This window comes from Alligator sinensis, unplaced genomic scaffold, assembly GCF_000455745.1.
Source record: "Alligator sinensis unplaced genomic scaffold, ASM45574v1 scaffold1779_1, whole genome shotgun sequence".
Classification (NCBI taxonomy): Eukaryota; Metazoa; Chordata; order Crocodylia; family Alligatoridae; genus Alligator; species Alligator sinensis.
The window spans coordinates 231,836-259,524 of record NW_005843117.1 but is presented as its reverse complement, the minus strand read 5'-3'; the positions used below and the strand labels follow the sequence as shown (position 1 = coordinate 259,524).

At 38.9% G+C, this 27,689-nt stretch overlaps 1 protein-coding gene across 1 annotated transcript in view; it reads right to left on the bottom strand.

Moving 5' to 3' along the window:
- Positions 1 to 1,643: 1,643 nt before the first annotated feature.
- The window catches only part of DPP4 (dipeptidyl peptidase 4), a 77,720-nt gene continuing 51,674 nt past the window's right edge, over positions 1,644 to 27,689 (bottom strand). The window contains exons 16-27 of the mRNA XM_014526682.2: positions 25,698 to 25,751; positions 25,089 to 25,213; positions 23,353 to 23,400; positions 21,935 to 22,033; positions 20,215 to 20,284; positions 16,437 to 16,631; positions 14,976 to 15,030; positions 13,595 to 13,694; positions 11,384 to 11,448; positions 4,549 to 4,621; positions 4,203 to 4,276; positions 1,644 to 3,004 (exon numbers count right to left, since the gene is read on the bottom strand). Of these exons, the coding sequence (XP_014382168.1) occupies positions 2,906 to 3,004; positions 4,203 to 4,276; positions 4,549 to 4,621; positions 11,384 to 11,448; positions 13,595 to 13,694; positions 14,976 to 15,030; positions 16,437 to 16,631; positions 20,215 to 20,284; positions 21,935 to 22,033; positions 23,353 to 23,400; positions 25,089 to 25,213; positions 25,698 to 25,751 (1,057 nt within the window). The 3' untranslated portion in view covers positions 1,644 to 2,905. The remainder of the gene's footprint in view (positions 3,005 to 4,202; positions 4,277 to 4,548; positions 4,622 to 11,383; positions 11,449 to 13,594; positions 13,695 to 14,975; positions 15,031 to 16,436; positions 16,632 to 20,214; positions 20,285 to 21,934; positions 22,034 to 23,352; positions 23,401 to 25,088; positions 25,214 to 25,697; positions 25,752 to 27,689) is intronic.

Sequence of the window (27,689 nt, the reverse complement as noted above, 5' to 3'; positions counted from 1 at the left end):
AAGCAAGTACAATTTAAGATAATTAACATAATGCTTTGTTCTGCTTCACAGATAAAAGAAAACAAAATAGAACGGCATATCTAGAGCTCATAGAACTTTTTCATCAAATACTAAAATAGTTAAGGCCAAATGTGGAGGATACTGCATGTTGTTCCTATGAAAGGAATGTAAACCACAATATAAGTTGCTAAAGTTTCCTTTTTAAAAAGACAAACTTCTTTTGATATCATTGATCAAGAAATACCAAGAGATTCCTAATGGAGCTCTAATATTTATTATGTGAGAGAAATTTGTTCTATACATGATAGAGTTCCACAGTTGACTTATTACTTGTCACTTAAAAAAAATACTTACTGCACTGATCCATCCATTAAGGACGAAAAATCCTGGATTCTGCTATCACTTCTATAGGTTGACTGTCTTAGTATCCTCTGGCATCTCAAAACCAGTAAGGGTGGATGCCAGGGAAGGTATAGATCACCTAGATATACCTGGTTTAATGCTTGCCCTGTAAAGCAGGTTTGCCACAAGTGGCATGGGCAGTCTTTGCATGTGGCACGCAGCAGATGGAGGAGGGACAGGCAGCACAGTGGCAGGTATGGAAAGAAGCAGAAAGCAAAGTAACAAATTGGGCAGGGAGTACAGGACCAGGAGCAGAAAGCAGAGCAGCAAATCTGGGAGGGTAAGGGGATTGGAGTGGCAATTGGGAAGGATGTGGGGCTAATTTGTGGCACATCTGCCAAAAATGTTGGCCACTGCTCTAAAACATCCATTCCTGCCATTGTCAAAGACAGGATACTGGACTAGATGGACCAGTATGGCAGTTCTTATGTTCTTACTTATCTTATTCTCATTTGTGTTAAGTCAAGGTTTTGAGGGTAGCAGAGGGGGTAGTAAAAAAAAGTCTATTTTCTAATGCTGTATTATTGGTAGCTTGGTTGGTATTATGCACCTCTTAGGAAAAAAATAAAATAGATACTTTGTGTTTCTATAGCACATTTTACCAAAGTTCTCAATGGTATGTTAGGAAAATTTAATCTTGAACAAAAACTTGAACCTAAAGCCAGCACTATAATGCATGCAACCTTCTCCGTGTTTCACAGAATGGGTATTTTGAGACAAGGCTGAGTTGCTTATACAATTTTCAAAGTGTTTGTGAAAGTTTTATCCTTATTTTGTTTTATCCAGAATTTGATCTTTTGTCTTCATTCATGGACATGTACAAGAAGAAAGTTAAAGCAGGCAAACATTTATCATCTGACTACACTGCTACTTCTGCATTCACACTGTCACAAAAAACTCTCTATGGACACAGTAGGTCCATAATGAGAGTGTGTTAGTTGTCAATGTGCTAAATATAGTACAGAACCAATGTACAACATGATATACTACTAAAGGCTAATGCTGTTATAAAAGGAGGTAATATTTCACTAGAATATTATATAACTAAACATGATTTTTTTTTGTTATTTTAGATAGATAGGAAGATGACTATGCATATCATATAGGACAGTCTTTGGTACCCCAAATGTTGCTGTGCTGCCTTTAAAAGAAATGCTTCCTTTTGTACTTATGTTTACAAAAAAAAAGCACTCTGGGAAATTAAGGAAACAAACAGTTTAGAGCTAAAGTGGTTTTTAGCAATGTGGAGATTCCCAAGTGAACCTCTACTAATAAATCTGAGATAAATTTACAGCTCGGTTACAGAAAATTAATAAATGGCATATTCATATTTGCTCACAATGATTGCTAGATGGTCAGCCTGCATTCTCAAATTTCTTTTTAAGTACTGGCAGTATATCACGTGCTCTGTGACACCGCAGGAGATATAGCTGTCCTAAAGGGAGGAAACCAAGGCCAAAAACAATCTAATAATTTATAATTGGTAAAGGACACAAGGGTTTTACTGCCCAATAGTTGTACAGTAACTACCTACGTATGTGTCATTTACTGCAGAACAAGAGCAGCTAGCTTAGTCCTTAATTAATGAAAGGACCACAGATCCTTGCTCAGATTTTACTAAAGCAGATTCTATTAAAGTCAACAAGGCTCTGTTTTATTAAGTAACTAGTAAATTCGATAGTATCGCTTGCCTTTAGGTGTTAGCAAAATTCAGTCCCCGTGTTCTGGCGGGTATTACTCAATACCTTTGCTAAAAGTTAATTTCCATAATTTTGGTTAAAGTCTCACAAGATATTTGAGCATAGTCACACACATACATGTATCTGTATTACAGTATTTATGTCATATCAACTCATAGAATGGATTGGTCTGGAAAAAAAACCCAACAGGATTCTCTGCAATGAATGGAATACCAACATTACTACATCCCTATGAATGGTTTTAGCAGAGATGGTCAAACATAAGATAATTTCTGCAAAAAGGTTTTATTGAAAATTTAATCCAGGTTCTTTGTAAAAGCAATCAGATTTCAGAAAATGTATTCCTTAGTCTTCTGAGCTTCCCAGACCCTATTCAGTTAGTTACTCTATTTAAAAACATATCCATGGTCAAAATCAGTATCACCAATCAGTGAAAGGGACCATGCATCTTTCCATCTCAGACTGAAAGCGGTAAGTATGACAAGGTATCAATTCAAGTACCACACTTAAAAAAAAAATTGGCAAAGGACATGTAAACATTTTGGTGCAGATAAAAACCTGATTTAAACACATTTCAATAAAAAAAAAAATGCAATGGTTGCTTGGCAACAGAGGTTGTCATAAAATTAACATTTCATTGTGTGTAGACAGGCTACAAGGATTTAACAAACCTTTAATTTCCTCATTCAGACGTTCATAAAGTTATAGTGGCTCAGTGCAAGTTTATGGAAGGAGAATCAGCTGGACAAATTGCTATTAACAACTTGATCAATCCTGATATAATGTGAAATGTCACGATGGTGCTAAGACAATGAGAAACACTGCTTTATGAAATAGCTCATATGGGTGTAGATGTGTTTGTGTGCCTGACCATCAATGCCATGGTCTTTGTCCGTATACCACTGTGGAAAAGAAAATACAAATAATATTTTAGCTTGCTCCATAGTAAAGAAGTGTAATTGATAGATTCTATAGAAATACTTAATATAAATAACAATTCAAAATATGCAACCAGTAAACATTATTATGGTTTAAGGCTGACCAGGGGTGGTTCAGAATGAGGCTGGGGACATGATGGGGGCAGTCTGGGTTACTAAGGGACTTAAGGAGTGTAAGGAAGAGGGAATGAAGATATTTCACTGCCTGTTTCCTTGCTCTGGGTGGGTTGTCGATCAGCCATGAAGCCTATCAGCTTTAACTCTGAGTTAAAGGGGACACTTCCCAAGTTTTAGTATCAATTTTGATAGCATTGCTTTTTGTAAAACCTCTCTGTGGAGCCTAGATGACTCCAACAGCCTCACAAAAACCCTTCTTCCTTTCCTGGAAGACTTCAGAACTGGATTTTCCCCTCAAATTCTGTTCAACCTGTCAAGCCTCCACTGTGTGTCTGTGAACGAGAAGTGAACGAGAAGATACTTCTGTAACTGACAACAACAGCGTGGGCTTCAATTCTCCTTCCACCTGTCTCCTTAAACATCATTTACCAACTGCTAGGACAGAATAAGAGAGCGAGAACCTGAGGCTGCCATATGCAGTATCAGCAGAAGGAAGTAGTTGGTGAATGTGAAGAGCTGTCACCTAATCTTGGTGTTGCTCAGCTAGGTTATCCCAAACGAAAAAAAAAGACTCTAATGTCCACAAAATCAAATTTTCACTACAGGCTTAAGAATGAGATGTTATCAGAGTCTAAGTGAAAATTGGAGTTTCACATGCACACACTGGGTTCTCATTTAGATAGAGAAAGAAAAGGAAGGAAAAGTCAGTGAACATTTAAAAAAGTTGCATTTGAAAATATTTTTTTTATGCACAAATTATCGAGTCTGTTACTAAAAAAAAAGTATATGGTGACCTCAGCTGTCTGCTACAGAAACAGTGTGCCATTTCTGGGGGCCAGCTTCAGTCGCCAGAGGCAAAACATGGCATTTTAGTCTTTGTTTAAGTACAAATCAACACAAGCTTAATGGGTAAGTTGCTACTGATGTCTCTCTATAACACACACACATTTTCTGTGATGATAGAAGTAAGAACAACAGCTCTCCCAGGCAGATATGAAGGGAGACTGTAACCCTGACAACATTTGTTATAAGCACTGAGCCATACCATTGCCTGGAAATCCACCTCAGCATCAACAAGAGCTTTGGAGATCTGTGCTGCTTGCTGAAAATGAACGTTATCTGGAAATGAGAAAAAAAAAGGGAAAGGAAAGGTAAAAGCAGAAACTGCTTTTGCACCACTCTGGGGAAAAACATAGCAATGAGAAGAACACAAACAGGATTGTTTAAGATCCAAGACTCCCCTGCTTACTAGAAGACAAATTAGTTGTAGAAAGCCACATTATTTTATTGACGCAAATGTAACAGCCTTGCCCCTTCATGGTTTTGTTTTGTCAGTAGTAGAATTGCAAACCTGTCTGTAATACTAAAATGTCTAATTAACTGCAACTCACCATCTGCTGTTCCATGAATAAGGAGATACTCAACTTGCTTAAAATTTTCAGCTCTGGCCATTACTGTTGAATTCTGAAATTTAAAAAAGTGCCATTATTTAATAAATGGTTTGCTACCAACTCACTTTCATTCCAGTTAACAAAAATCAGGGGTCCTTTGGATACAAATAAACAAAGTAACATTCATATACAAGGACACTGTACGTTAGTTCAAGCTGCTCTGTTCTTGTCTGGATTTTGTATGTTGGGTATGGCTGCAAAGTAACTTGAGTAGTCCCATGCAGCAGAGTTAAGTGAGGGAGATACCCATCTACTGCATTGCTGCCATGTGGACTGCTTGCAGTTAGGCTTGCCATGGCTATTCATTGCTATCCAGCAAACATTAAAACATGTATTACCATGGCAACTCTGTATCCTATAGTAGTATATACTACTGTATCTCAAAGATACTGCATGCAACACTTTGTTCAGCTGAACACTACAATTTATTGTGGTTACATCCATGTGAAGCATCCTTATCATTTCCAAGCAAAAATGACAGAATAAGACATTTAAAAACTGGGACATTACAAAGTACAAGAAACCAGAATAAAAACAACAACAAAGACCTCCCCCCACAATCCAAAAACAAAAGCCAAGAAAATAATATTGAACCAAAATAAACTGAAGGTAATCTGTACTTTGGCAATTTGAATAATATCGACATGTGAAAAGCAGGACTAAAATTAATCACGACAAATTTAAAACATGGTGACAGTGTGCTAACTACGAATAGAATAACTGCTGAGACTTGCAACTGCAACTAAGTGCTGCAAAGAGGCAATTCAGACTGGAGAGAAGAAAATTTCTTTGAACAAGCAAAGAAAATACGATAATGCTCCAGGATGCACAGAGACTACCAAGGAGTAGACCTGGTGAGAAATCCAACATACTGAGATAAAGCATAGGTTAAACACTAATATCCCTCCATTAGCAGTACTCACAGCTTCTTTATCAGTCTCTCATCCCTTTGTAAACTTTTTTTGATTTGCCTCCAGATATGCAGTGATGTAATTATATGACAAGGTTTCATCTGTATTAAACTACCATATAGTATACAAAGATGAATGTAAACAAAAAAGAATCCAGAGTTAATTCTTCCTTAGTAGGGTGTCAAATTTGATTTCTTGTATAACATTAGGTTTATATTCCTTACATCTGAATCTTCATTGTTTACATCAGTGGTTTTCCATCTTCTTTCATTTGTGGACCCCTAAAAAATTTCGAGTGGAGATGAAGATTCCTTTGGATTTTAAGTGTGGGTATTCACATACTTTTGATTGATCACAGTCATCTTTCACAGACCCCTTAGACATAGTCTGTGGACCCCACAAGGGTCCACAGATCACAGGTTGAAAACCAGTTTTACATTCTTTAGTACTTAAGTCAAATGTGGCACACTATTAAGTGAGAGAAGATATATTATACTTCTCATTTACATGTTTGACTTATTTATTGGATTTATATGCCACCCTCCCCAAGAGGCTCAGGATGACTTGCAATACATCTCAATAAATTATAAAGATAGAAAACATTATTAAAATAATATAATATGCAATAGAAAAAACTCAGACAATACCCCAAATTTAACCCCACCTGCTACAGGCCTGCCCAAACAAAGGTCTTACACCACTACAAGAAGACACCTGCACTAGGAATCTGATGGACTACAAAAGGGAGGTAGTTCCAGAGCTGAGAAATAACTGTAGGGAACGACCTCCCAGGTGTTCCTTTCAAATGAACTTGGTGCAGAGATGAAATTTGCAGGAGGTTGCTCTTGGCTACGGTGACCATACGTCCCAATTTGCCCAGGACAGTCCCAGACTCTGTAGGCTAATCCTGGCCAGTTAGTCAAAAGTCCCGTGCCAGAGTCCGGCAGAGCAGCATGGTGGGGGGGTCAGGCACCACTGCCACTGTGCGGAAACAAGGCAGGAAGATGTATTGTCACCTATCTAGGATGCTGTATCCAAAGTCCCTACATTCCCTGCTTCCACACAACAGGTGTAAATACTGAAACTACAGACACATGAACCTGGACAAAATGCTTCCCCCTCTTTTGAATTTCTCACCATTCTGACTACATGATAATGCAGAGTTGATTACAGAGCAACTAATGCATTTTGTTCCAAAAGGTGGAGTTTGAGTCCCAGTATGGATTCATATTGAAAAATACTCCCAATCCACCTCAACTGCAGTTAGCTGGACCACGTACGTCACTCCCATGTTTGCCACTGGCTATAGGAACAGGTATACCTTAACCATGCTAACACACGGGGCTCTTCGGCTTGGGCGAACCTTGATACCAATACAAACTACTCTGCCACAGGAAGAATATCCCAGTTGAATTAAATGGTAATTTATTTCTGTGGCAGAGTAGTTTGTTCCCAGGACAGTTGCTTATCTGCACACAGTTGTCCCAAAACAATTACCTCCAGGGTTTTGCTTTGAAGTTTCCTGTTCTTGGGCAACTCTATGCATGTAGCTATGTTTAAAGTTCCCCTTACACTATCAGAGCGGTGTAAATCAGCATTATTCTAAATAAGAATCGGGCCTGCTGTAAATTGCAAACAAACTAAAAATCCAAGCTAAGTGAAACTTGATAGCTGTTTACAACTTTATTTATCAAAACAAGAGCAACCACAAAAAAGGATAAGTAACATCAAATTAATTGTCTAGAAACTAGTAACCCACTGAAAAGCAGAAAACGGTAGTGACAGAAACAAGAGTTGGTATCATGAAGATGCAATGGAAACAAGCTAGCAAATATCAAAGTTGTAAAGGCCATAGTAAGGCAAAGTGATCCTGCCTAGAGAAATATCAATGCAGCAACATTCTGGGAGAAAGAAATGAGAAGTAATGATCCACAGACAAAACCAATTAGGAGGCATTCACTGGGTGGAACAGTTTCCACACACACTGAGAACTACTTATAGCCGATTGTTTAATCATACTAGGAGTGTCTTTCCAGCAAACCAACCTTCATATTATCAGTGGCTGAAGAGAAAGAGAACATTGTGGGGGTGGGGGTGGGGATGCATTACTTGTTCAGTAGTTTTCAATAGTTCACTAGTGTCAACTCCACTCTGTGACCTTCAGGCCTTAGACTAATTTAGTCAAGTATAAGCAAGGACTTCTGCATGAAATTCATCTGAGAAACTAGGCCTCTGGGACCAACTAAAGCACTGCTTTTTTTTTTTTTTTAAATTTTGCTTCCTCCACCTTAATGTTCACATTAGGCAAATTTGCTTGTATATATTTCCTAAACATTAAGAACCAAATTTATTCCCTATAGATTACCACTTTAACATGGATACTTGTGATTGCTCTGAACTATATTCTATCTTTGCTCTCACCCAAGCAATCCCTCTCATCTCAGTGAGAGGTGTACAAAGTACAGGCCCTGGCCTCTGGTTTCCAAAAAGGATATTTCAATGTAACAAGTTGAGTGGGCAGTTGCACCCAAAAGCAACAACTGATGTACTGGATCAGGCTGTTGGACACATCTGGCTGTAAATAAATCCAGTATATGAGCATGATTGTGTGTTCTTATTAGTCATTGTACAAGTCACCTCTCCCAACGCCCCTGTCGGTGCAAGTGTTCAGCTCTGGGCTACACTGAGCATAACTGGCTTCGCTAAAGATCACACAGCAGTCAACATTTTATCAGCACGCAACAAACAAGTGAAGGTTTGGCTGAAACTGAAGGTCTCTCTCCCTTTAGCATATTCTCGGATAATAGAACAAATGTCAGATCAGTACAAGATGGCATATTTACAAAATTGTACCCTGTTTTGCATAACCTAATGATGCAGCAGTTCTTAAGGACTGAACATTTCAAATCTGCTAGCAAAAGATTGCCAAATCTATGACTGTTTCAAACACTTGCCAAAAGCATATCAAATTCAGAGTGAACTGCAAAAGAGTGTTCTCTTTCACAAGTTGAACAGTCCCTTTTGTGTGCTCTGGGCGGCTGCTGTCTCTGACTTTTAAGGGTCTGGTCTCTTTGTCATCTCTTCTTCTGATACAAGTCCCAGAAACCTCCAAGGACAGACAGGCCTCCCATTCTCTCAGCCTAAGATCTGTACTTTCTTTGGCTGGCCCTTACTCTCTGATGTATTGTAACCTCATGTGTAGTTGTTTGCCACCTTTACAAAACTCCTAATTATATAAAATCTCTCTGGCTATCTCTACAGGACCAAAAATGGGCCAGGTTTTATTTTCATTTATGTGAAGACAACACATGTTCACATTTCATTAACATTCAGTTGAAGTTTTTTTCCAAGCTCCTATTTTCAAACTTCAAGGTAGCCTTAAAAAATAAAAATAATAATAATAATACCCAATCACACCTAATTAGCTGCCTAGGACTGCATGACCAAATCATTCCCCAGGTCCTCTTCACAACATCAATGGAAACTTACATCTCAAAAGCATTCAGATCCATCAGCATTTCTGAGACCAAGGTGGTAACAATGAGTGTAGAGTATTACAAGAGGAGTTCAGACCCTCCTACTCTGGCTAGTACTTTGCAGCACTGTGTAGAAGACTAGGGCTCAGTTTGAATCGAGTCACTCTCACTGAATTAAGAACAGTGTTGTGCTGTTAAGCTCAGAAGGCAGTCTTCACCAGCTCTCCATGGACAAAAAGGTCTTTGTGTGGCAAAACCTTGAAGGAAGAAGTTAAGAGGGGAAAAATTCTGAGTGGGTTCAGCAAGGTTGTGAGAAACTCGGTTCTTGGAAGAAAACTAGTCCCCCATGAATACCCCTTAGGAAAACATTAGCAGGTGAAGAGAAGGGGTTCTAAGAGTGTGCAGGAAAGGAGGACTGTAGTCAGACTTTTCTACCAGTAAAGAAAACTAGTGAGAGAATCTGATCTGTATGATTACCCACCCCCCTCTTTCATCGAGCCACCATCCTTCCCAATTAGTCCTCTGACTAACACATTTTAAACCTTTAGCTCTTTGGTACTGGCAGTTTCAACGCGGTCATTGCCAGCAATGGATGTTGCGCCAAGAAAATCCGACTCCTGGCGTGAAAGGATAAAACAGTCCTCTGGTGCCATCTGTGCCGTGAAGCTGGAGAGTGACTTTGTGCACCCAGTGTGTTAACGTTCCATTCTGTAGCAAGAGAGTGGCTTCTATTTACATTGCTACCTAGCAAATTTGCTACTTCTCCCACTTCCTTAAAGGAGCATTCTTGAAAAAAGCAGAAAGAAAGGAGATGGACCTAACAGCTGGAAAAAAGCAGATTTGTCAGTCAGAGTCTATGATGGGTCTTGAAATGTCTGCTGTAATAAATGAGCCATGAAAAGTAAGGTATGGTTGGCACAGTCCAGCATCCACCACTGCGTTCATCATATCTCCAAGTTATTAAAACCTTTACAACATAACAGCTGCCACAGCCTACGTGACTGTGATAGGTCCACAAAGGAGATTTCAGTCCATCTACATATTTAATATAACATTTGTCATGTCTCCTAGTAAGCACCACTTACCATTTGTACCATGCAGTCAAGTGTCATTTTAAAACTGTCCCAATTTACTAAAAGTCAAACCCAAAATAACATCAGAGAAACACTTTTCTCAAGCTTCCTTTCCTCCCCTACCTATAGTGGACTCCTTCTCATCTTCTCCTAAATGATTCTTGTGACCTGCACGAGCTAAACATGTACAGGGTGGGTATTTACATCTTTCCTAACCTGATGTTTGTCTCTAGTACTTGTAGGCGCCCCAGCATTGCTGCCCTGTGTCCCATGAACTGGAAACTACAGCTTAGGAACAGCCCAGCATGCTTCCATTCCTGCAAGCTATGCTGGTTCTACATCTGCCATTGAGTCTGTCTGTATTAATAAGAGTCCCAGGAGCCTGTATAGTGTCTTATAGCCATTTTATTTGCCCCCCAACTCTAAATATGATTATTGACTGGTCCCTTCCTCAGCAAAAACTAGAGAAATCTTGGGGTTGCTCTGCCTTATACCACCAAGTTGTTATTCAGGCAGCTAGAGAGAGCTTGCAAGCACAGACAGATTGGTTACATTCCTACCTCTCCAGAAATCCACACAATCATGGATTTGGTGCAGTCATCTACAATAATTATGTTGGTTCTAGCTCTGTTTTCCCACAATCCTGAAGAATCCATAGTTATTCTACACCACAACTACAGTAACTTTAAGGTGACAAGAGTAGTGGCCAAGGTCCCTGACATTTTCCAGTTCAGAATTTGATCCTATCTGAATAGTGACTAGAGCAGCATTGTCAAGTCTTGTAAATTTATTGTAGCTTTCACCATATCTAATAGGTTTTCTCCCTCTTTCCCCCTCTTCTTATTAACTTCAAGAAGCTTGTAACTGAAAAAATTCATGGAGTGTCTATATTTATCATCAAATCTGGACAGGAAACAAAGCAGTGACTTTCTTTTGGCATAGTTTTAAAGATACAATGTGGTTTGCCCAGCAATGTATTTTTAAACAAATTAACTTTTTAGCAATTTAAATAATTACCCCCAATTTATAGCTTGTGAACTCTGTTCACAAAATGTCCAAACTGAATCTGACATAAAAAACCCCCACAAAACAAAAACCAACCACCACCTGGGGTAACAATTAAAAATAATTCATTCTAAACCTAAAGACATAATGCCAGGACTTTTGAAAACACAGCTGAATACAGCTTGAACTGGATTCAACACACACAAATTATTCTGAAAAAAAAGGAATGTATTAATAATTCCTTACGATGCAGTTGGGAGGGGGAAAATAAGCTTTAATAATATAAAAAAGAAATAAAATACTTTCTTACCTCATAGTATTTTAGATTATCATTTTCTACAGGAAGACCCATATAGCGCTCTGTATATATTGAATCTGTAATGTTAAAATGTGAATATATTACAATGCTTTCACTTTGTAAGGTTTTTCTCTACCTGCAATTCCACATGTTGTGTTATTTGGAGACATAAGGAATGCATTACCATATTGGAAAAAGTCACCATTTTCCCTGATGAGCCTTGTAGGTAATAGTAATTGTTCAGAATATTTAATGTTGTGGTTGCCATGGACACCTGAATGTTGAATATTAATAAACCACCTTGTGTCAATGTTACATTATTGCTATTCTTCCAGTAATCTTTAGGAAAATGTGAACAATCTTGCATTAGCTAACTGGTTTCTGAAAACAACTTAGATAATTTCTGAGGTATTTCAAATGTAACGATATTAAGGAAGAAAACTGCAAAAGTTGAATTATTTCTTTAGAGCTCAATTAAGCTTTATTTGCTTTTGATACAATATCTCTGTTTTTTCATAGATTTTCCAGCATGCCACTATCATTTCCTTTGCCAGCTTTACTGCTGTATTCCATGTTAAATTACACAAACTGACACACAATCACCATATTTCAGTGTCCATTTAACTACTGATTATTGTAAATGTTGTCATATGTTTGATTTTATTTTTGCTGCTGATGATTTTAAATCCCACTGTGTCCTTTTAAATGATCTACTAACTTGCAGTGTGGAATGCTACTGTTTCTTTGTCACTGAAAATAAAACCTTTGCATAGATTCCCTGCTATATTGGAATATCTGGCATAAGATGTCATGAAAATTTGGTACACACAAAGAGCTACTGGCAACTAAAAATTGCACAATAGTAATAAAAAGTAATTTGCGGGGGGAAGATGTTATTATGCAACAAATGAGGAGCACAATATTATACTATCCATTCTGATGGCTTTAATTACATTGCAACTATTCATTACTAAAGTCTAGTATTATTTTTCATAAAATAGGTATGTTTTATAGTCATTGGGATTGAACACCTTTCCTGAAGTGACCAAAAACAATTATTTTTCTAAATCATTCAATGGAAAGAGACATGTAACATGCATTCAGTGGTATGTCACACTGTATTTCTCAGGTTTTTAGTAGTTTTGTTTGTGATTTTCCTTCTGTGTTACTTGATAGATGTGCTGTCACTTTAGAAATTAAATGTCAAAGGTTCTGAATTATAAAGCTTTTAGACAATAGTACCAAATACCTGATGCAGGGTTGGGCATTCTGATAAAAAATGGCAGTAATTTTAGTAACAACAATGCTGGTCTAGTCTTGTTTAATATTCTGTAAAATAACCCATCCCATTTTAGCGCAAAGAAAAAAAGAAAAATATTTTAAATGTCTCCCTTGTAAATTATCTAGAAAACCCTTTATTCAGGCTGAGTCTAAATCATAAGTAAGTCCCTCATCACAGCTTTAGGCTACCATCTTATCATGGCTTTTTCTGCGAAGTAAGCTCCCACAATTTATTTTTTTGTTTATATTGTTTTAAAGTAATAAGGAAGACCTTTTAATAGTCTTTTCACATTTTCAAGTGCCAGTATGGCATGGGAACACAGGTTTTGTCTGGACTTTTTTTAGCAAATTATATGTTTGTACTATTTTTTTTTTTTACCCATGCAGGTATTTCTTCAGAAAATTACCTATATTTGCAAAAACTGAATTTTAAAACCCCAAAAGAAAAACAAAACATAGCAAAAGAACAACAACAACAAAGTCTGTGTTTTCAGGGGGTGACTTTATACAAAATTTGATTAAATCTTTCTTTGTAAGCAACATTATATTTTAAGGAAACAAAGACTAATAGTAATGGACAATGTGACAGTAATGGTCTGAATACTTTATAAAACAGTTTATTGGGAATGTAAATGCAGACATTAACATAATAGTGATACTGTAAATATTACCATGATTCTGTGTTTGTTAAAGGTTAAACAAATTATCTTAAATTTAGTATCTGACTTTTCAAATGAGAACCAGAATTGGGGGAGTCTGTGTAATGCTGAAGCATAATATTCCACATTGGTTCGCAAAAACAAACCAACTGGCATTTAAGTGGCATCATCCATTTACGATCATCCAGAATTTGATCAAGGTTTTACTCTATGAATCAACACTTTTCAGTGCGTGTACTACAAGACATATGGGAAGATTTGTAACTGTGAAGTTATCACATACCATAAAATTGCCAGCGTGACACAGGGGCTACAGCAATTCCACACTTGAACACTCCGCTACCAGATCCTAGCACCATGGAGGTCACGTATCCCCCATAAGACTAGGGGAAAAAAATTAAGTTATTTTAAAGAAAAGGAAGGGAAATGACCCATCTACTAAACTATTTATCATCTCTTCAGAGGTTCTACACTTTTCTTATATTAAATATCTCCTTTATAATTGTGAGTCTTGTTTCACTGGTGGATGAGGTGAAGTAGGTAATAAATATGGGGTTAACTGTTGTGATCTATTGCAAAGCACTGTATGAGGAACAGGCTCTGGAACGGGGAGCTGCAAACATGCAACTAAACTGCAGTGGAGCCAGTACCAGGGACTTCAAAAAACAGTGTCCCCTCTCTTCACAGTTGGATGGAAAAGGATGAAGTCAAGGCTTAACCCTACAATGTGCTTTACCAGATAGCTATATAGTGTGTCAGGAATAAGTCAGACACATTGCATATCTGACCTCTCCCCTACTCCCTCTCTTCACCCCCTAAAGCAGCAAGAGCAACAAGATTATGACTCAAAGTTTAAAAACAAATGCTGCATTTTTCCCAGGATAAGCCATTTTATTCCAAGACAAAGTACAAGTTGTTCAGACATCCATGTCCATTGTCCCAGAATAAATCCTAAAAAAGGTTCATCACAAAGTACATCTGAACAGTTACCTTGGGATTGCACCACTAAATCACTAACAGAAAAGCAACAGGGCATTCAGCCTCTCATTATTACAAGGGTAATGTGTGTACATGCCAATCCTGGGATAGTTCTATTCTGGGACAAACACAGGTACAACTTGTCCAGGGACAAATGTAACATCTGTTCCTAGCCTAAGAGTGACAATCTCCTTTTCAGTCTGTTTCGTGGCAATGTAAAATGACACTGCTCCTTACTGTTTTCACATGATAAACTCACAATGTAGCCTGATACACAGATGCTTAAATATAGCACATGACAGAAGAGCATGCAGGTAGTTAGGTATCTTAATGATCTATTCCTTTTGGACTCAGAAAGCATAATATATTTTAATACACTTATCAAAAGAGTCCTGCTAACCTCCAAGATACAAGTCAATGCATATGACTATACACTGTAGGAAAACATAACAGCTGTTTCATCTTTGTAAACACAGTGTATAGGAATTCTTAAAAAATATTTTCTAGGTTCCTTAGTTCTCATTATTACCATTCCCACAGCCACAAGAACCCTAGATGTGCATATAATTAGTAACTGTTTATTTGAACCCCACCAAGCCTGTGTGGTTCGGTGTAAGTATACCGTGTAAGCAAAAGAAGACATAATAGTCTTTACAACTATGTAAAGAAGCAACGTGAATACTCACCCAACCCCAAATAGCTATTCTGTTTTTATCAACAAAGCCCATTTCAGAAAATTTTCTAAAAACAAATAAAAATCAAACTCAATAGATCGCAGATGTTTACAACGTATATTACAGTGATCATATGCAATTACCCATTTTATGTGTAGGTTTTGGCTTGTAAGGTTAGGGCTGGACCTCTCAATTATGATGATTGTTTGAGACAAAATGCATGCTTCACCGTTTCTCTGATTTTCAAAAAACCTGCTGAGTGTTTTGTGTCATTAAAAGAAAACAAAACCTGTCAGCTTCTTAAAAGTTCTGTCACCAGATGCACTGGCTTTTACATAAATTGTTTTGAATTCATCCAGGTGATTGTTAGAATGACAACAGCAATCGTGTAGCACAAAATGGAAAGCTGCAGCCCAAAGTGTAAAACTCTTGAAACTCTGGCCAGTGAGAGGATGAAGAGGGTTTTTTTAGGTGTTTTTTGTTTTGTTTTGTTTTGTTTTGTTTTGGGGGGTGGGGGGAGAGCTGGGTTGTTTTAAGTCTCCATTCACTCAGATTCCTCTTCAGGAGTGAAATTCACCTCTCTGTTATTCTGGTGCAATCTCACTGACTTCATGTACTTCAATGGGGTTCCAGGAGGCCCCTGACAGATGGTATCTGGCTCCCCCTGCACCGGCAATATGGTATGATGGAAACTGGTATAATTACAATACACCTCACCACCACAATCACCAATACACCAGTCACACCTCCTGCCATGCGTGTGTAACATGGCAGGAAGCATGATTGTTGGAATCCTACATCAGTTCCTATCATGTCTTTACTTTAACGTCTGTCAGGGGCCTGAATGTTGAATATGACCACCAGTGCAAGTGCCAAGTAGCTCAATATGTACAAACAGAAATCAGTCTTACTGAACTGAAGTCAATGATTTGTTTTTCTGCTTTTTGTACTCTATATCAATAAGTCATTGGTTTTCAGTCCTGTTAAGAATCAGTAAATAGGTAGGGGTTTATAGAAAAAAGATCCATGTTGAACATTTGGCCATAAGAGGACTAGCCCAGACTTACAAAGAAAGCTTAGAAAAGCTTGAAATAGAAGTTGGTTCTCCTAACTCTGAGCCCTATGCTACAGACAACATCATCCTTTCTTTTCTGTAAAACCACCAGGATAATAAAGTTTTTGCCAATGAAGCACATTCTCCTCTTACTGTTTGTCATGATGTTACTTACTCTATGTTTTTAAACATGTAGAATTACAACTGCTCAGCATATGGAAATTAACTAGTATTTAGCTACAACTTTTGGTACAAATTCCAGTACGACCATTTGATAAATCCTCTTTTCTCTATTCCCAGATTTATGAGTTGTTTACTGAGCAGAAACAATAGTGTTCTAGTTTATTGCACTTAAAATGTCAACAGCTGGACATCCAACTGGTTATATAGTGATCAGTGACAGTCTACTGTATGCTCACCTGGCTGCTGCAATTTGATCCTCTATTTCATATGTTCCCAGTCTTCGATATATTGCATGCATGATTTTATCTCCTTGGTAGCCACTTCCTCTGCCATCAAAGCTAGCCACGATGATCTGCTCTGTGCTTGCCAGGTATGTAGCCCAGTTGATTCGGAAGGCATCATCTACTTTCTGACTGCAGGGCCCGGCATACCTATGTAAAGAGTCCCAAAGGATTCAAACACTTGCCATTCCCTAATTCTTTCATCAATCCTATACAATGCTCTTAGTGCTGACAATCACTGGAAATAACAAACAGGCAAACTTTATGACTAAACTGAGCATCAGGAATGTATGAAAAGTTTCCACTGCTTATACTAAATTCTGCTTTTCCTGGGTAATATGACTTGCAATCTTCATGGAAATATTCATGAGTAAGGACTCCAAGACTGGCCCTAATGTAGGAAGTCTATTGCTTTGTCCTGTGGATTACAGTCTTAAAATCAAATAGAGTGGGATACCAAGAATCCTAATCAAAATCCCTCTTTGTTTTGGCATGTTTTATCACTGCAATTTAAAAAGATGCTATTGTTTAACTGAACTAATCTATTTCTGTTGCTCCACCTAATTAGTATTCATTAAGTGTCTAGTTGAAAAAAAAACTTTGAATCAAAAGCGAATAGCTTTTACTTGTGAAAATTTAAAAAATCCTTATCTTTTCTCCACACTTTTGGTGACTCATTAGTGAAATTAAAGATACACCTATTAAGTAATCAGGCTATTTTTCATCCAGGCTGGGAAGGAAGAAAGAGGGAAACACTGTTAGTGGATATTCTATTTTTAAATACTTAAGAGGCATGTGAGCATTCTGGAGATAAAGCCACACCAATTTGATTAAGTAAGTAATATTTGTGTAATCTGGCTATTCTGCTTCTAAACAATTTGCCATGTGCCATCTTATGTGCTCATAAAGCAAGATGACCCTTAAGACAGACCTGGAAGATTGGACCTTAAAGCTATCCAATTTTATTTCCCATATTTGGGGGAAAGAGAAGCAACTTTTTAAAAATGGAAGACGCACATATCGAAGTCTAAACAATAACAGGATTCTTACAATTATGACTCGTGTGTAAGTACATCACTTTCAAAACTGAGTCATGTAAACATCAGAAATTCACGGAACCCAATGTGAACTGTGTATATGGAAACATTCCAACTTGTAGGATCCCTACGTGTAGCATTATTTCCATGTGCTGAAGACCCTGTTATTGCTGAGGGAATAGTGACAACGCTCACCTGTCATCTGGACAATGATGTTCGTATGATCTTTCTGGAGGGTATGCACCTCCATTCCAGAGTGCGATGATTAGTACCATATTGTACGAAGCAAAGGAGCTACTCACCAAGCCACAGATTACTTGATGAGAGCATGTGGGGGTGGGGGGTGGTTGTGTTTTGAATACTAACAAGTAAAGAGCATTTACTACTCATGAAAAGTTTAAGTGGCAAATAATAAGTCCAGTGATCCAAATTTCATTAAATAAGAAAAAAGAGGAATCAACTTTCATATTTTATGTTCAGTGTAACTACTAATGTGTTTTACTTGTCTTTGAGAGCCATTTCCCAGCAAACAGAGAAATTCATTAGGTATTTCTATAAATAACAAATTGCAATAACTCAGTTAAAAGAAACAGAAATTACGGCAAACATACTATTATACTGCTATAAGCAGAAGACTGAGAAAGAAAAGGAACAAAGAGTATATGTTCATGGTCCAGTGAATGTGTCTTTTTATACTATTCATTTCATTAGCCTGATTATGGTTTTGAATATGGAGGTTATTGTATGCCATTACAATACTTTAATCTGTCTCTCTCTGGTCACTGGTCTCAAGGCCTATAACTGCCTTAAATAAAGATTTCTAAACCTAACGTTTCTCTAATATGTACAAATAGTTCGAGAACATTTTTCTTTTCTGGAGTTTGGAACTAGGAAATATCAGGCAGTTTTCTATTTAGTTTTCTTCAGTAAGCATTATAGATCCAATCAAAACATACTGAAGTCAGTGGAAAGATGTCTATTGACTTCAGCGGGCTTTGGATCTGGCCTAAGAGGGATCCCAAGATGATGAATAAATTATGTTCCCTCAATGCCTACTGATTTGCATGTACTGAGGTTGCTTGAGGCCTCAAAGGAAGACTTCAAAATCATGCAGGATCAGGTCTTAAGAGAATTATATTTCCATATAGTAAGATACCCCTGAAATGATTTCTCTTTTCTTCAGCTGTATAATGTTGGCATACGAAAGCTCCTCTAAAACAAACCTCCCTCAGGTGTTACTATCTAGACTTCTCATTATATTGTCCATTCTGAAGACTGTAATTACATTGCAACTACTCATTAAATAATATTCAGACCTTCTAGGCAGCCTTTAAAAGCCACAGCTGGAATAACCCAGCTTCAATCTGGTGCAGGCCTGGTAGCTTTATCAGCACATCAACAGTGGGGCAGGTGGAGGGGACAGGTAGGAGATGCTTTGTCCACGGCTGTGCCGAGGAACTGCTTCTCACCGCTTCTGCTAGACCCCTGCTCCCTAACTGCAGCATGGGCACAGCTTCCAGCTGGTGGGGAACTGAGCCAGGGTCGGGCATCTGGAACCTCTGTCTACACTGCTGCCACTTTTCCCCCTACCCTGCTTCTTGGTTGTGGGTGCTGCTGGAAGCTACTCAGGCCCAGCTCAGTTCCTTACCTAGTAGAAGTTGTGCCCATGCTGCAGGCAGGGACCGGGGGGTGGGGAAAGAAGTGGTAATGGGGGCACAGCTTCCAGCTGCCAGCCCCCAGTGCAGCTCTTTGCTGCCCAGCACTAGCACAGGCATGGGCAGAGGCAAAGCCTTTTGGTTCTGCGAGACAGATCCAGTGGCTCTGTGGGCCAGATCTGGCCTGCAGGCTGTATGATGATGCTGATCCCTGCTATAAGCAACAAAATAGTCTTGTTAATCTGTACCACATGTTCTAATGGAAGTGCTTAGGCCAGGGGTGGGCAAAATGGTGGATCCGGCCAGCAGCCAGACTCCATTTCCCAGAAGCCCCTGCCCACGTTGCTGTGGCCAGTTTCCATGGAGACCCCAGGAGCGGGCGGCACCACGACGGTGCAGGGCCAGGGTTTCCATGGGAACCAGCCCCAGCGGTGCTGGCAGGGAGCATGGCTGGGTAGGGTGTTGCTCTGGAGCTGGGGCTGGGATTATGCAGTGGTGACTGCGTGGCCCAGAGCTGGTACACAGCAGCGATCCACTGCCTGCATGCCCATGCCCGAGGTGTGCGGGCAGTGGATCGCAGCTCTACCCTGGCTTTGGACCATGCTGTCACCACCGCAAGATCCCAGCCTTGGAGCAGCTCGCTGCCCATCTGTGCATCCTGCCAGTGCTGGCAGGGCCAGTCCCCACGGAAAGCCTGGCCTCACACTGTCACAGTGCTGCCACTCCTGGGGTCTCCACAGAAACCGGCCACAGCAACACAGGCAGGAGCTGCTGGGAAGTGGAGTCCACCATGGGCCTGATCCAGCCTGTGGGCCAGACCTTGCCTGTCCCTGGCATAGGCAGTCCACCACAGGAAAAAACCCTTGACAGTCTGTGGAAAGCTGGGATTTGCACTGATTCTGCTCTCTCTCAAAACTGCTTTTAAAAATAAATTAGAAAAATATTTATGCCAATTTTGTGTCTTCTAAAGCTGTTAGAAGCCTTTGAAGGAGATGAAAGCAATTAACATAGCATTGCCACCTGTATTGGAAGACGACTTACACATCAAGGAGCAGAGGGTACTTCTTTGATGAATCAAAATGGGGAGGTAAGATCATCTGATACCAGAATACTGAAACATAAAAAAGAAAGAAAGAAAAAAAAAAAATCATGTGACTTGGCTCTTTCCCCAGGAACTGACTGACGCATGACCTATGTGAACGTATGTTCTTATGTTCGGCAAAGTACATCTGCATCATTCCTTAATTTTTTTTTAATTTGTATAAAGCTTAATCATATTAAAAATGGCCTGTAACATATTAATTGAGATTTGCTAACTGAATTAAAAAAACCTCAACTCAAAATTTTTCAAGCCTTGCAAGGTAGTCTGTGGCCTTTTAAAATCTCATAGGTACCAAAAAAAAAAAGATTTCTCAACATGTTTTCACACACTAAAATATTGATTAAGATTCTAAATTAAATGGAAATCCTGGCAAAGTGATGTACTGGCCAGATGATTATGAACTCGAAGAATATCTTTTCTAGGCTCAGCGACTGAGAAAATGCTGAGTAAATGCTGAATGAATTTCCCCAGTAAGTTTGGAACAATGAACTCTGTTCACAGACCTGTGACTACTGTCTCAGAAGTTATATGTTATCAACAGACTAAGTGGGGTGGGCAGGGGAGGATTTTACAGGAATAGATGTTGTAGGAAGTTGAGTATGAATGATTGTAGGAATGTGCTTCATACTAGGCTAGAGTACAAGCGTTACAGAGCTTTGTACACTTCAAACTACGCAGGACGTTAAAATATAAGTGTGCTGAAGTGACAGTCAGATTAAGACACTGGATAATATGCAACTGAAAAGGTATTTTGTATCTCTGTGCTCTGGAGATGCACATCTGTGTCTTCACTGATACGTATAGGGATACGTGGTCATAGGAATACATTTGGATCTGATGTAAGTTTAAATAAATTGATTTTTTTCTGTCTAGTACTACATTAAAATAAGATTCCCCTTACCAACAGCTTCTACCCTGAAGAGATGAAGTAGTAAGAAGAAGGAGGAATAAAAAGATGAATACACAACTGATAGCATGGAGAACATCTTTAAACCTCCGTCTTCCCTGGAAGATCTCATCATTAGCTCTAATAAAAAATATTACTGAAAATAAAAGACAGAAACAAAAAGATAAAGAAAGTTATAATATAAAAGAGATAAGAGTGGGAGGAGGGAGGTATCAAAACAGTTAGCAGCAGCAGAGAATTGGATACTATTTATAAAGTTTGATTACTTAAAGAATATTCATTTGCTGAACAGAGTAAATTTTTGTCATAAAAAAGAAAAAGGCTGACAGCAGAAGTTGGAGTCAGGAATAGTCTCGATGGGTACTGTGCCGGCTTCTCAGTATGGCAGTGCTCTTCAATCTGATTTAGTTGTCTGCCTCCCAATAGTATTGTCATTTTATTCTATTATATTGCATAGCTTCAGACCTTCAGGAATGCAAGGAATTATTTTACATATTTAAGCAAGTTTCCATCTCAGCTTATTTTTCCCAGTATTTTTAGCATGGAATACATCTTTTCTAAGAACAGCAAATTAAAGACAGCTAGCTAAAGATAGCTTTTATACACTGATTTTTTCAAGTAAATCTCAAAGTACTTTCCCAAGAAGCTTAGTATCATTATCACAATTTTACATATGGAGAAACTCAGGCATAAATTGGTAAAGACACATGGTGAAGATACAGTGGTAAAGATACAGTGGTAAAGAAACTTACCATTCCCATTCAAATTAATGGATTCAACTTTCTTTGAAGGCATCTGAATGTCCTTCAATGAATTATTCAAATCTGTGTTGTTTTCCAAGTTTCTGATGGCTGGGTGGACAAAACAGACTTTTTTTTTAAATAGTAAAAATTCTTTTTAAATAAAAAAATTTAAATAAATGTACTTTTAAAAATAAAACCATGTCAAATTAAATATGAAATGACAGCAACCTGAATAAAGGCTTAAACATTCTGTAATTGGTTGAAGTAATTAAAATAAACATAGCAATATGTTGCTCTGATATTTTTTTTTAAACCATCTAAGCAGGTCTTCCCTGGGAACGAGGTAGCTAACCTGGTTTAGCAATTTTTCTAGGTACCCATCTGGACTTATCAATCTCTCTGAAAATCTGGCCCAAGGTAACCAGAAATAGTCAATTTACTAAATGTTATATATTTACTATAATAAAACTTGTGGCAACCGTTGATCCTCCTGGATCATGGTGTATGGATGAGGGCCACCCAGACCTTCAATACATATGCCTGGGCAGGAATTTTTGGGTGAGTGGAGGCTGCCCAGACCTTCCATCCTCCCTTTAGGCCACTGAGACAGAATCCAAAGACCAGCCTGAGACCAGGTGTTTGGTGCCTCCATGGCTGTCACTATATAAGTGTTCAGGAATCAAACCCAGGTCTCCTGTGTGGTAGACAAGGATTCTACCACTGAACCACAGGGGACTCCTTATAATAAATGATTTACTTTTAAATGCAAAACAAATGTTGAAAAACATTTTTCACATATTTTTATGAGGTTTCACTTGACTAATACTATTTTGAAATGCTGTTTTTCTCTATTTTAAATTGAATTTCTATATTCATACCAATACAGCTTGACACAAAAAAGAAAAAGTTACCTAGCAAATAAGAAATACATTATTCACTATTTTCCAGGACAATCAAATCGTATACAAATAAGATTTCTAATGGATGTCAAGTTACAGAATGCGTAGCCTGGTTAGCAAAATTTGCAGCAAAATTAACATAAAGGCTATTTTTATTTGCAAATCAGTATGTTTAAAGGGTTACAACAACCAGTGAGAATGAAGCTCTTTAGGTTTTTTTTAAATACAAATGAAAGTCAAATTTAAATAATCAGTTTTAATGTATGACTAAAATCCAAGATTTTCAAATCTTTGTTCACAATTAATCCAGAGATTAACACATAAATAAATGACAGTTATAAGGACTTCATTCCAGTGAATATTTCTCATTTTACTAAAAAAAATAATTCAGTATGTTTGGTGTTTTTGTTTTTTGTTTTTATATGATACACTGTAAAATATTCTAAAAGCTCTAAGACTAAGGAATACTACCCCTGATCCATGGAACATGTACACATAATGCAACTGAAAACAGAAAAACTCCAATACCTTGATCATCACTACTTCTGTGAAGAGCACACTTGGGCAGGCCTGGACCTGTTGACAGCACAAGAACATGCATGTTTTGTTTATAGGCCTTTTAAAATATGCTTCCATAACAATAAGCAATAAGTAGGTATGAGCAACTTGAAAGATTCATAGCTCAAGCTCAGCCCAGGAATGTGTCTGAACCTTTGGATCCAAAACTTTTTCAGGTCCATGGGGTGGGGGGGGGTGGAATCAGGACTCTTCCCAAAGCCCCCCTGCCCCTTACAATCCACCAAGAATCTGAGCATCCAGTCTTCCATATTTGAGGGTGGGATGCAGAGAGGCCCAGACTCCCCAGGGCATTGATTTAAGATTTCATCACCATAAAAAAAAAGAAACCCTATCAGTTCATAGAGGGAAAAGCAAGAGTCTTTTAGACTTTCCTTCAACTGATTAACTCCCCCACGCACTATCATATCTATGTCCCAGTGACTCAGGAGGTAAATCCATAGGTCAAAGCACATATAAATATTTCTTAAACTCCTTGTGGCAAGATCATGATCTCTTTCCTGATTTTGTTCCTATTCTCTGATTACTTCCTTCTCCAAACAAGCATATCAAACTAAAGTAACTCCAATGTCCTTCTACAATATAGACATTTCCATAGGCTTCCCTTTATGGCTAGGGACAGGAATTACACATAAACTGGTTTGTGATTGGAAATCAGTTAAAATCTGTAATATAACAGAAGTTCAGTGCACATAAACTGCTTTCAGAATAGCTAAAACCAGTTTACGATAAGATGGATGTAGTATTAGACTTGAGTGATTTAAATTAAATCAGTTTTCTGAACATCTGTCTCAGATCCCCTCCAGATTTAAGTTAATTAATAGTCCCCCAGCATCCCAGAATGCTTTGCATCTGCCATGCGCATATTCCCTCCTCCCTCCCCACTCTTGCAGGGTGGGTGAGCTAGCTTTGGCCCAAGCTGTCTGCTCCAGCTAAGCAGGAGATGTGCTCTAGCGCCCCCCAGCTTCTAGCCTGGGCCACTGCAGGCATGTGACTACATTTCTGGAATCAAAAGCGATTGTCTGTTCACTTGCTTATCAGTTCAATCTATGCAGCTCAGACTAACCTGTGAAGATTGAATCAATTCTCTGTCTGTATTTAGTCTAAGAACAATGTCCAAACTCCCTATGGAAATTCTACCAGAGGTCCTCCTTGAATCAAAGAACTTACACTTCATGCTCTCCTTTTCAGAAGTATGAGTGTCACCTCCCTGATGCTTGGTAGCACAATGTTCAGGATCAACTTGATCAGTGAGGAGTGAACTGGCAGCAAAGCATTATTCAGGAGCCTTCAGCTCTGGTGCATTACATTCACCCTTATCTGAAACCGCCAGGATCTATTGCTGTTCTGAACATTTTGCCAGAAATATCTATTTTCAAAGGCTGCTTTAGAGGATGGGACATCCTGAGGCTTAGGACTGTACAGGAAAGGAGAGTTTTGTGTTTTGCTATTGGATGAGTTCTGCTGACTATAGGCATAAGCTACCATTTAATATTATTTTATACTTGTATTTTCATCAGGGTCATTTGGAGCAGTGGAAAAGGAATCCCTTTTTATTACTATTGTGTAAGTCCAAAGAAATCAAGACATATTCTAGCTTGTACCCAAGGCTTTCACTGGCTGATTTGTTTTTCTTCTGCATTAAGTAATAAGTCACAGTTATGTTGATTAGTTTGGGCCATACTCACCATAACAGTTTAGCAGATAATATTGTACATTTTGGCTGAAGGATGTGCTGTAATACTGACATCTTTCTTGGTCTAGATCACAGCTAATGCACTTAGCATTAATCTGACCTTTGCCAAATTCCATTCTGCAAAGTGACAGAAAGTTGCATTTCAAAGACAAGACACATTTCTGAAAATGTTTGTTCAGTCACTATCATTAACCTATGATTAAGTAAAGCCAAATTAAATTTGTCTGTTATACAGAGGAGACACTATCTCAGGACAAAACATGCATTCCTAAAAAAAACAGCAAACCCTAGTAACAATGCATGTTACATTATGTGTTTTTTCTGTCAAATGTGCCATTGCATATAGCATAATAAAAGCACAGTCCTGTTCCCATTAGAGTCCACAGCAAAAGTCCTACTGATCTCAACTGAAACAAAATCAGACCCTAGACTTTAAAGTTAACACAACAAAGGAATTTAAGTCATTCAAAAATCTTAAACACTGATATTCAAATGAGCATTTTCCATCATTTGGAATTGTTTTGCTGAAACCCAGAGTTTATTTTTCCTAATTTTTCTAAAAGATTTTTCAACAAACAGGGCAAATGAGAAAACATCTTACTTATAAAGGTTTCTTCCTCCTGGTTTTCCACCATTCTCATTACTGATATAGTATCTATAAAAACAAATATTTTGGTTGTAATAAGTTATTTTTGCTGTATTTATAAAAGTAAAAAAGAATCCTTTAAATATTGCTTAATTAATTACTATCAAAAGCCAGCATCCAATTTTATTTAGAGAAGTTTGTGTGATTCTGCCTAAGGTGGGTAAGTATATGAAGTATCTGTGCTGTTCACATTTTTATTTGTCTAAACAAAGTATCACAAGAGATTTAAAGAAAATCAGAGAGATGTAGGAACTTAATATACATATCATGTCCAATGCAATGACATGATATAGGTGGCATTTCTGCTTGGTTTAGTATTTGCAGAAATTAATGTAAACTCCATGGAAGCCATAGAGACTACACTCAAGTGCTTTGCACATGAGTTCGATTTTTTTTTTGTGGCCAGTACAAACAAATGAGAAGATGAAATCTGCGAGGGAAAACAGAGTGCCAGGACTGCTGGGGCAGGAAAGCAGCAAATTTGTCCTTTCCAGATTTTAGTGTCTTGGCTTACATTTGTGAGTCATTCTACTCTGTCAGCATCAGTCTGACAAAGAAAATGTGCCATGCCAAGGGCATGCTTATATGTTACATTATATTATGTATTAGTGCCGGGCACATACTTCTGTGCAGTGCCTCTAATTTGTGTCTTTTGCTTTTAAGATAAAGAGCTAGGGACAGAAATTAGACATATACCAGTTTAAGAGACCAGAAACTGGTTTAAATCTGTAACAGAACAGAAGCTCAGTGCACCTAAACCAGTTTCAAAATGGCTGAAGCTAGTTTAAGATAAACCTGTCTGAATGGAGTATCAGACTTAACTAATTGCATTAAACTGCTTTATGAAACTTCTGTCCCAGACCCCTTCCTGGTTCAAGTTAAATCAGAGTCCCCCAGCATCCCAGCTTGCTTTCCGGCCCTGGGATGGGCTGTGCTGTCTGCTCCAGACAGCAGGGCTGGCCCTGCCCCTCTGCTCCCTAGTTGGAGCAGTGAGGACTGTTTGACAAGAGGTTGAGGGAGAGGGGGGAACCTGGCTGGGGATGCAGCCCAGTCTGTAGGGGGTAGGGACTGCCCCCCAGGCAAACCCCAGCTAGGGTGGGGGGTTAAACACCCCTTCCCCCACTCAAACTTACTGCTGCCTGCAACTGTTGACTACAAATCCCAGAGTCACCTAGAAGCAGGAAGAAGAAGTGATGAGCAACCCTGCAGAGTCCTACTGCTGTAATTCTGGACTACAAATCCCAGAGAACTCAGGGGCAGCAGGAAGACAAAGTAAACACAGCCAGAGATCCATGCTGTAGTGCCCCCGGGCTTCTGGCCTGAGCCACTGCAGGCATGTGGCTACATTTCGTATATCAAATGCGAATGTTAGGGCTGTGCAAAGATTCGGTTGCCAATTTGATTTGGAGGAGATTCGGCCTGTTTAAAAGGTCCGAATCAAATCTGAAGGCTCCGAATCGATTTGGAAAAAATTAGGGAGAGATTCGGATCGGCTGGGGAGAAGCAAGCACAGCCAGGCTGCTGCAGGTTCTCCCGCAGCTGCTCTGGCTGTGCCTGCTTTTCCCCAGGGGGGGGGAGCCATGGGAGAACCCCCCATGGCTGCCTTGCCCAGCCCCATCCCCCACCTGGCCCCAGCCTCCCAGCACTTATATAAAGAAATAAAAAGCCCCACACTCACCAGATGCAGCAGCAGGGATCAAGGCCTCTGAAAGCTCATGGCAACCCCCGCCCTGTGCAGCACAGTGCAGCAGGGATTACCACCCCCCCCACCTGATACCCACTGTCACAACCCAAAGGGTGTGATTTTTGTTTTTGTGTGCTTCGGCACTGCTAAATTGTCCCCGCTAAATTGCAGCTTCCTTGCACGGTGGAGTTTTCTGCTGCAGAGGAGAACCCCGGTGCAAGGAAGAATTTCCTGCCAATTTGAAGCTTTCTTTGCAGGGTGCA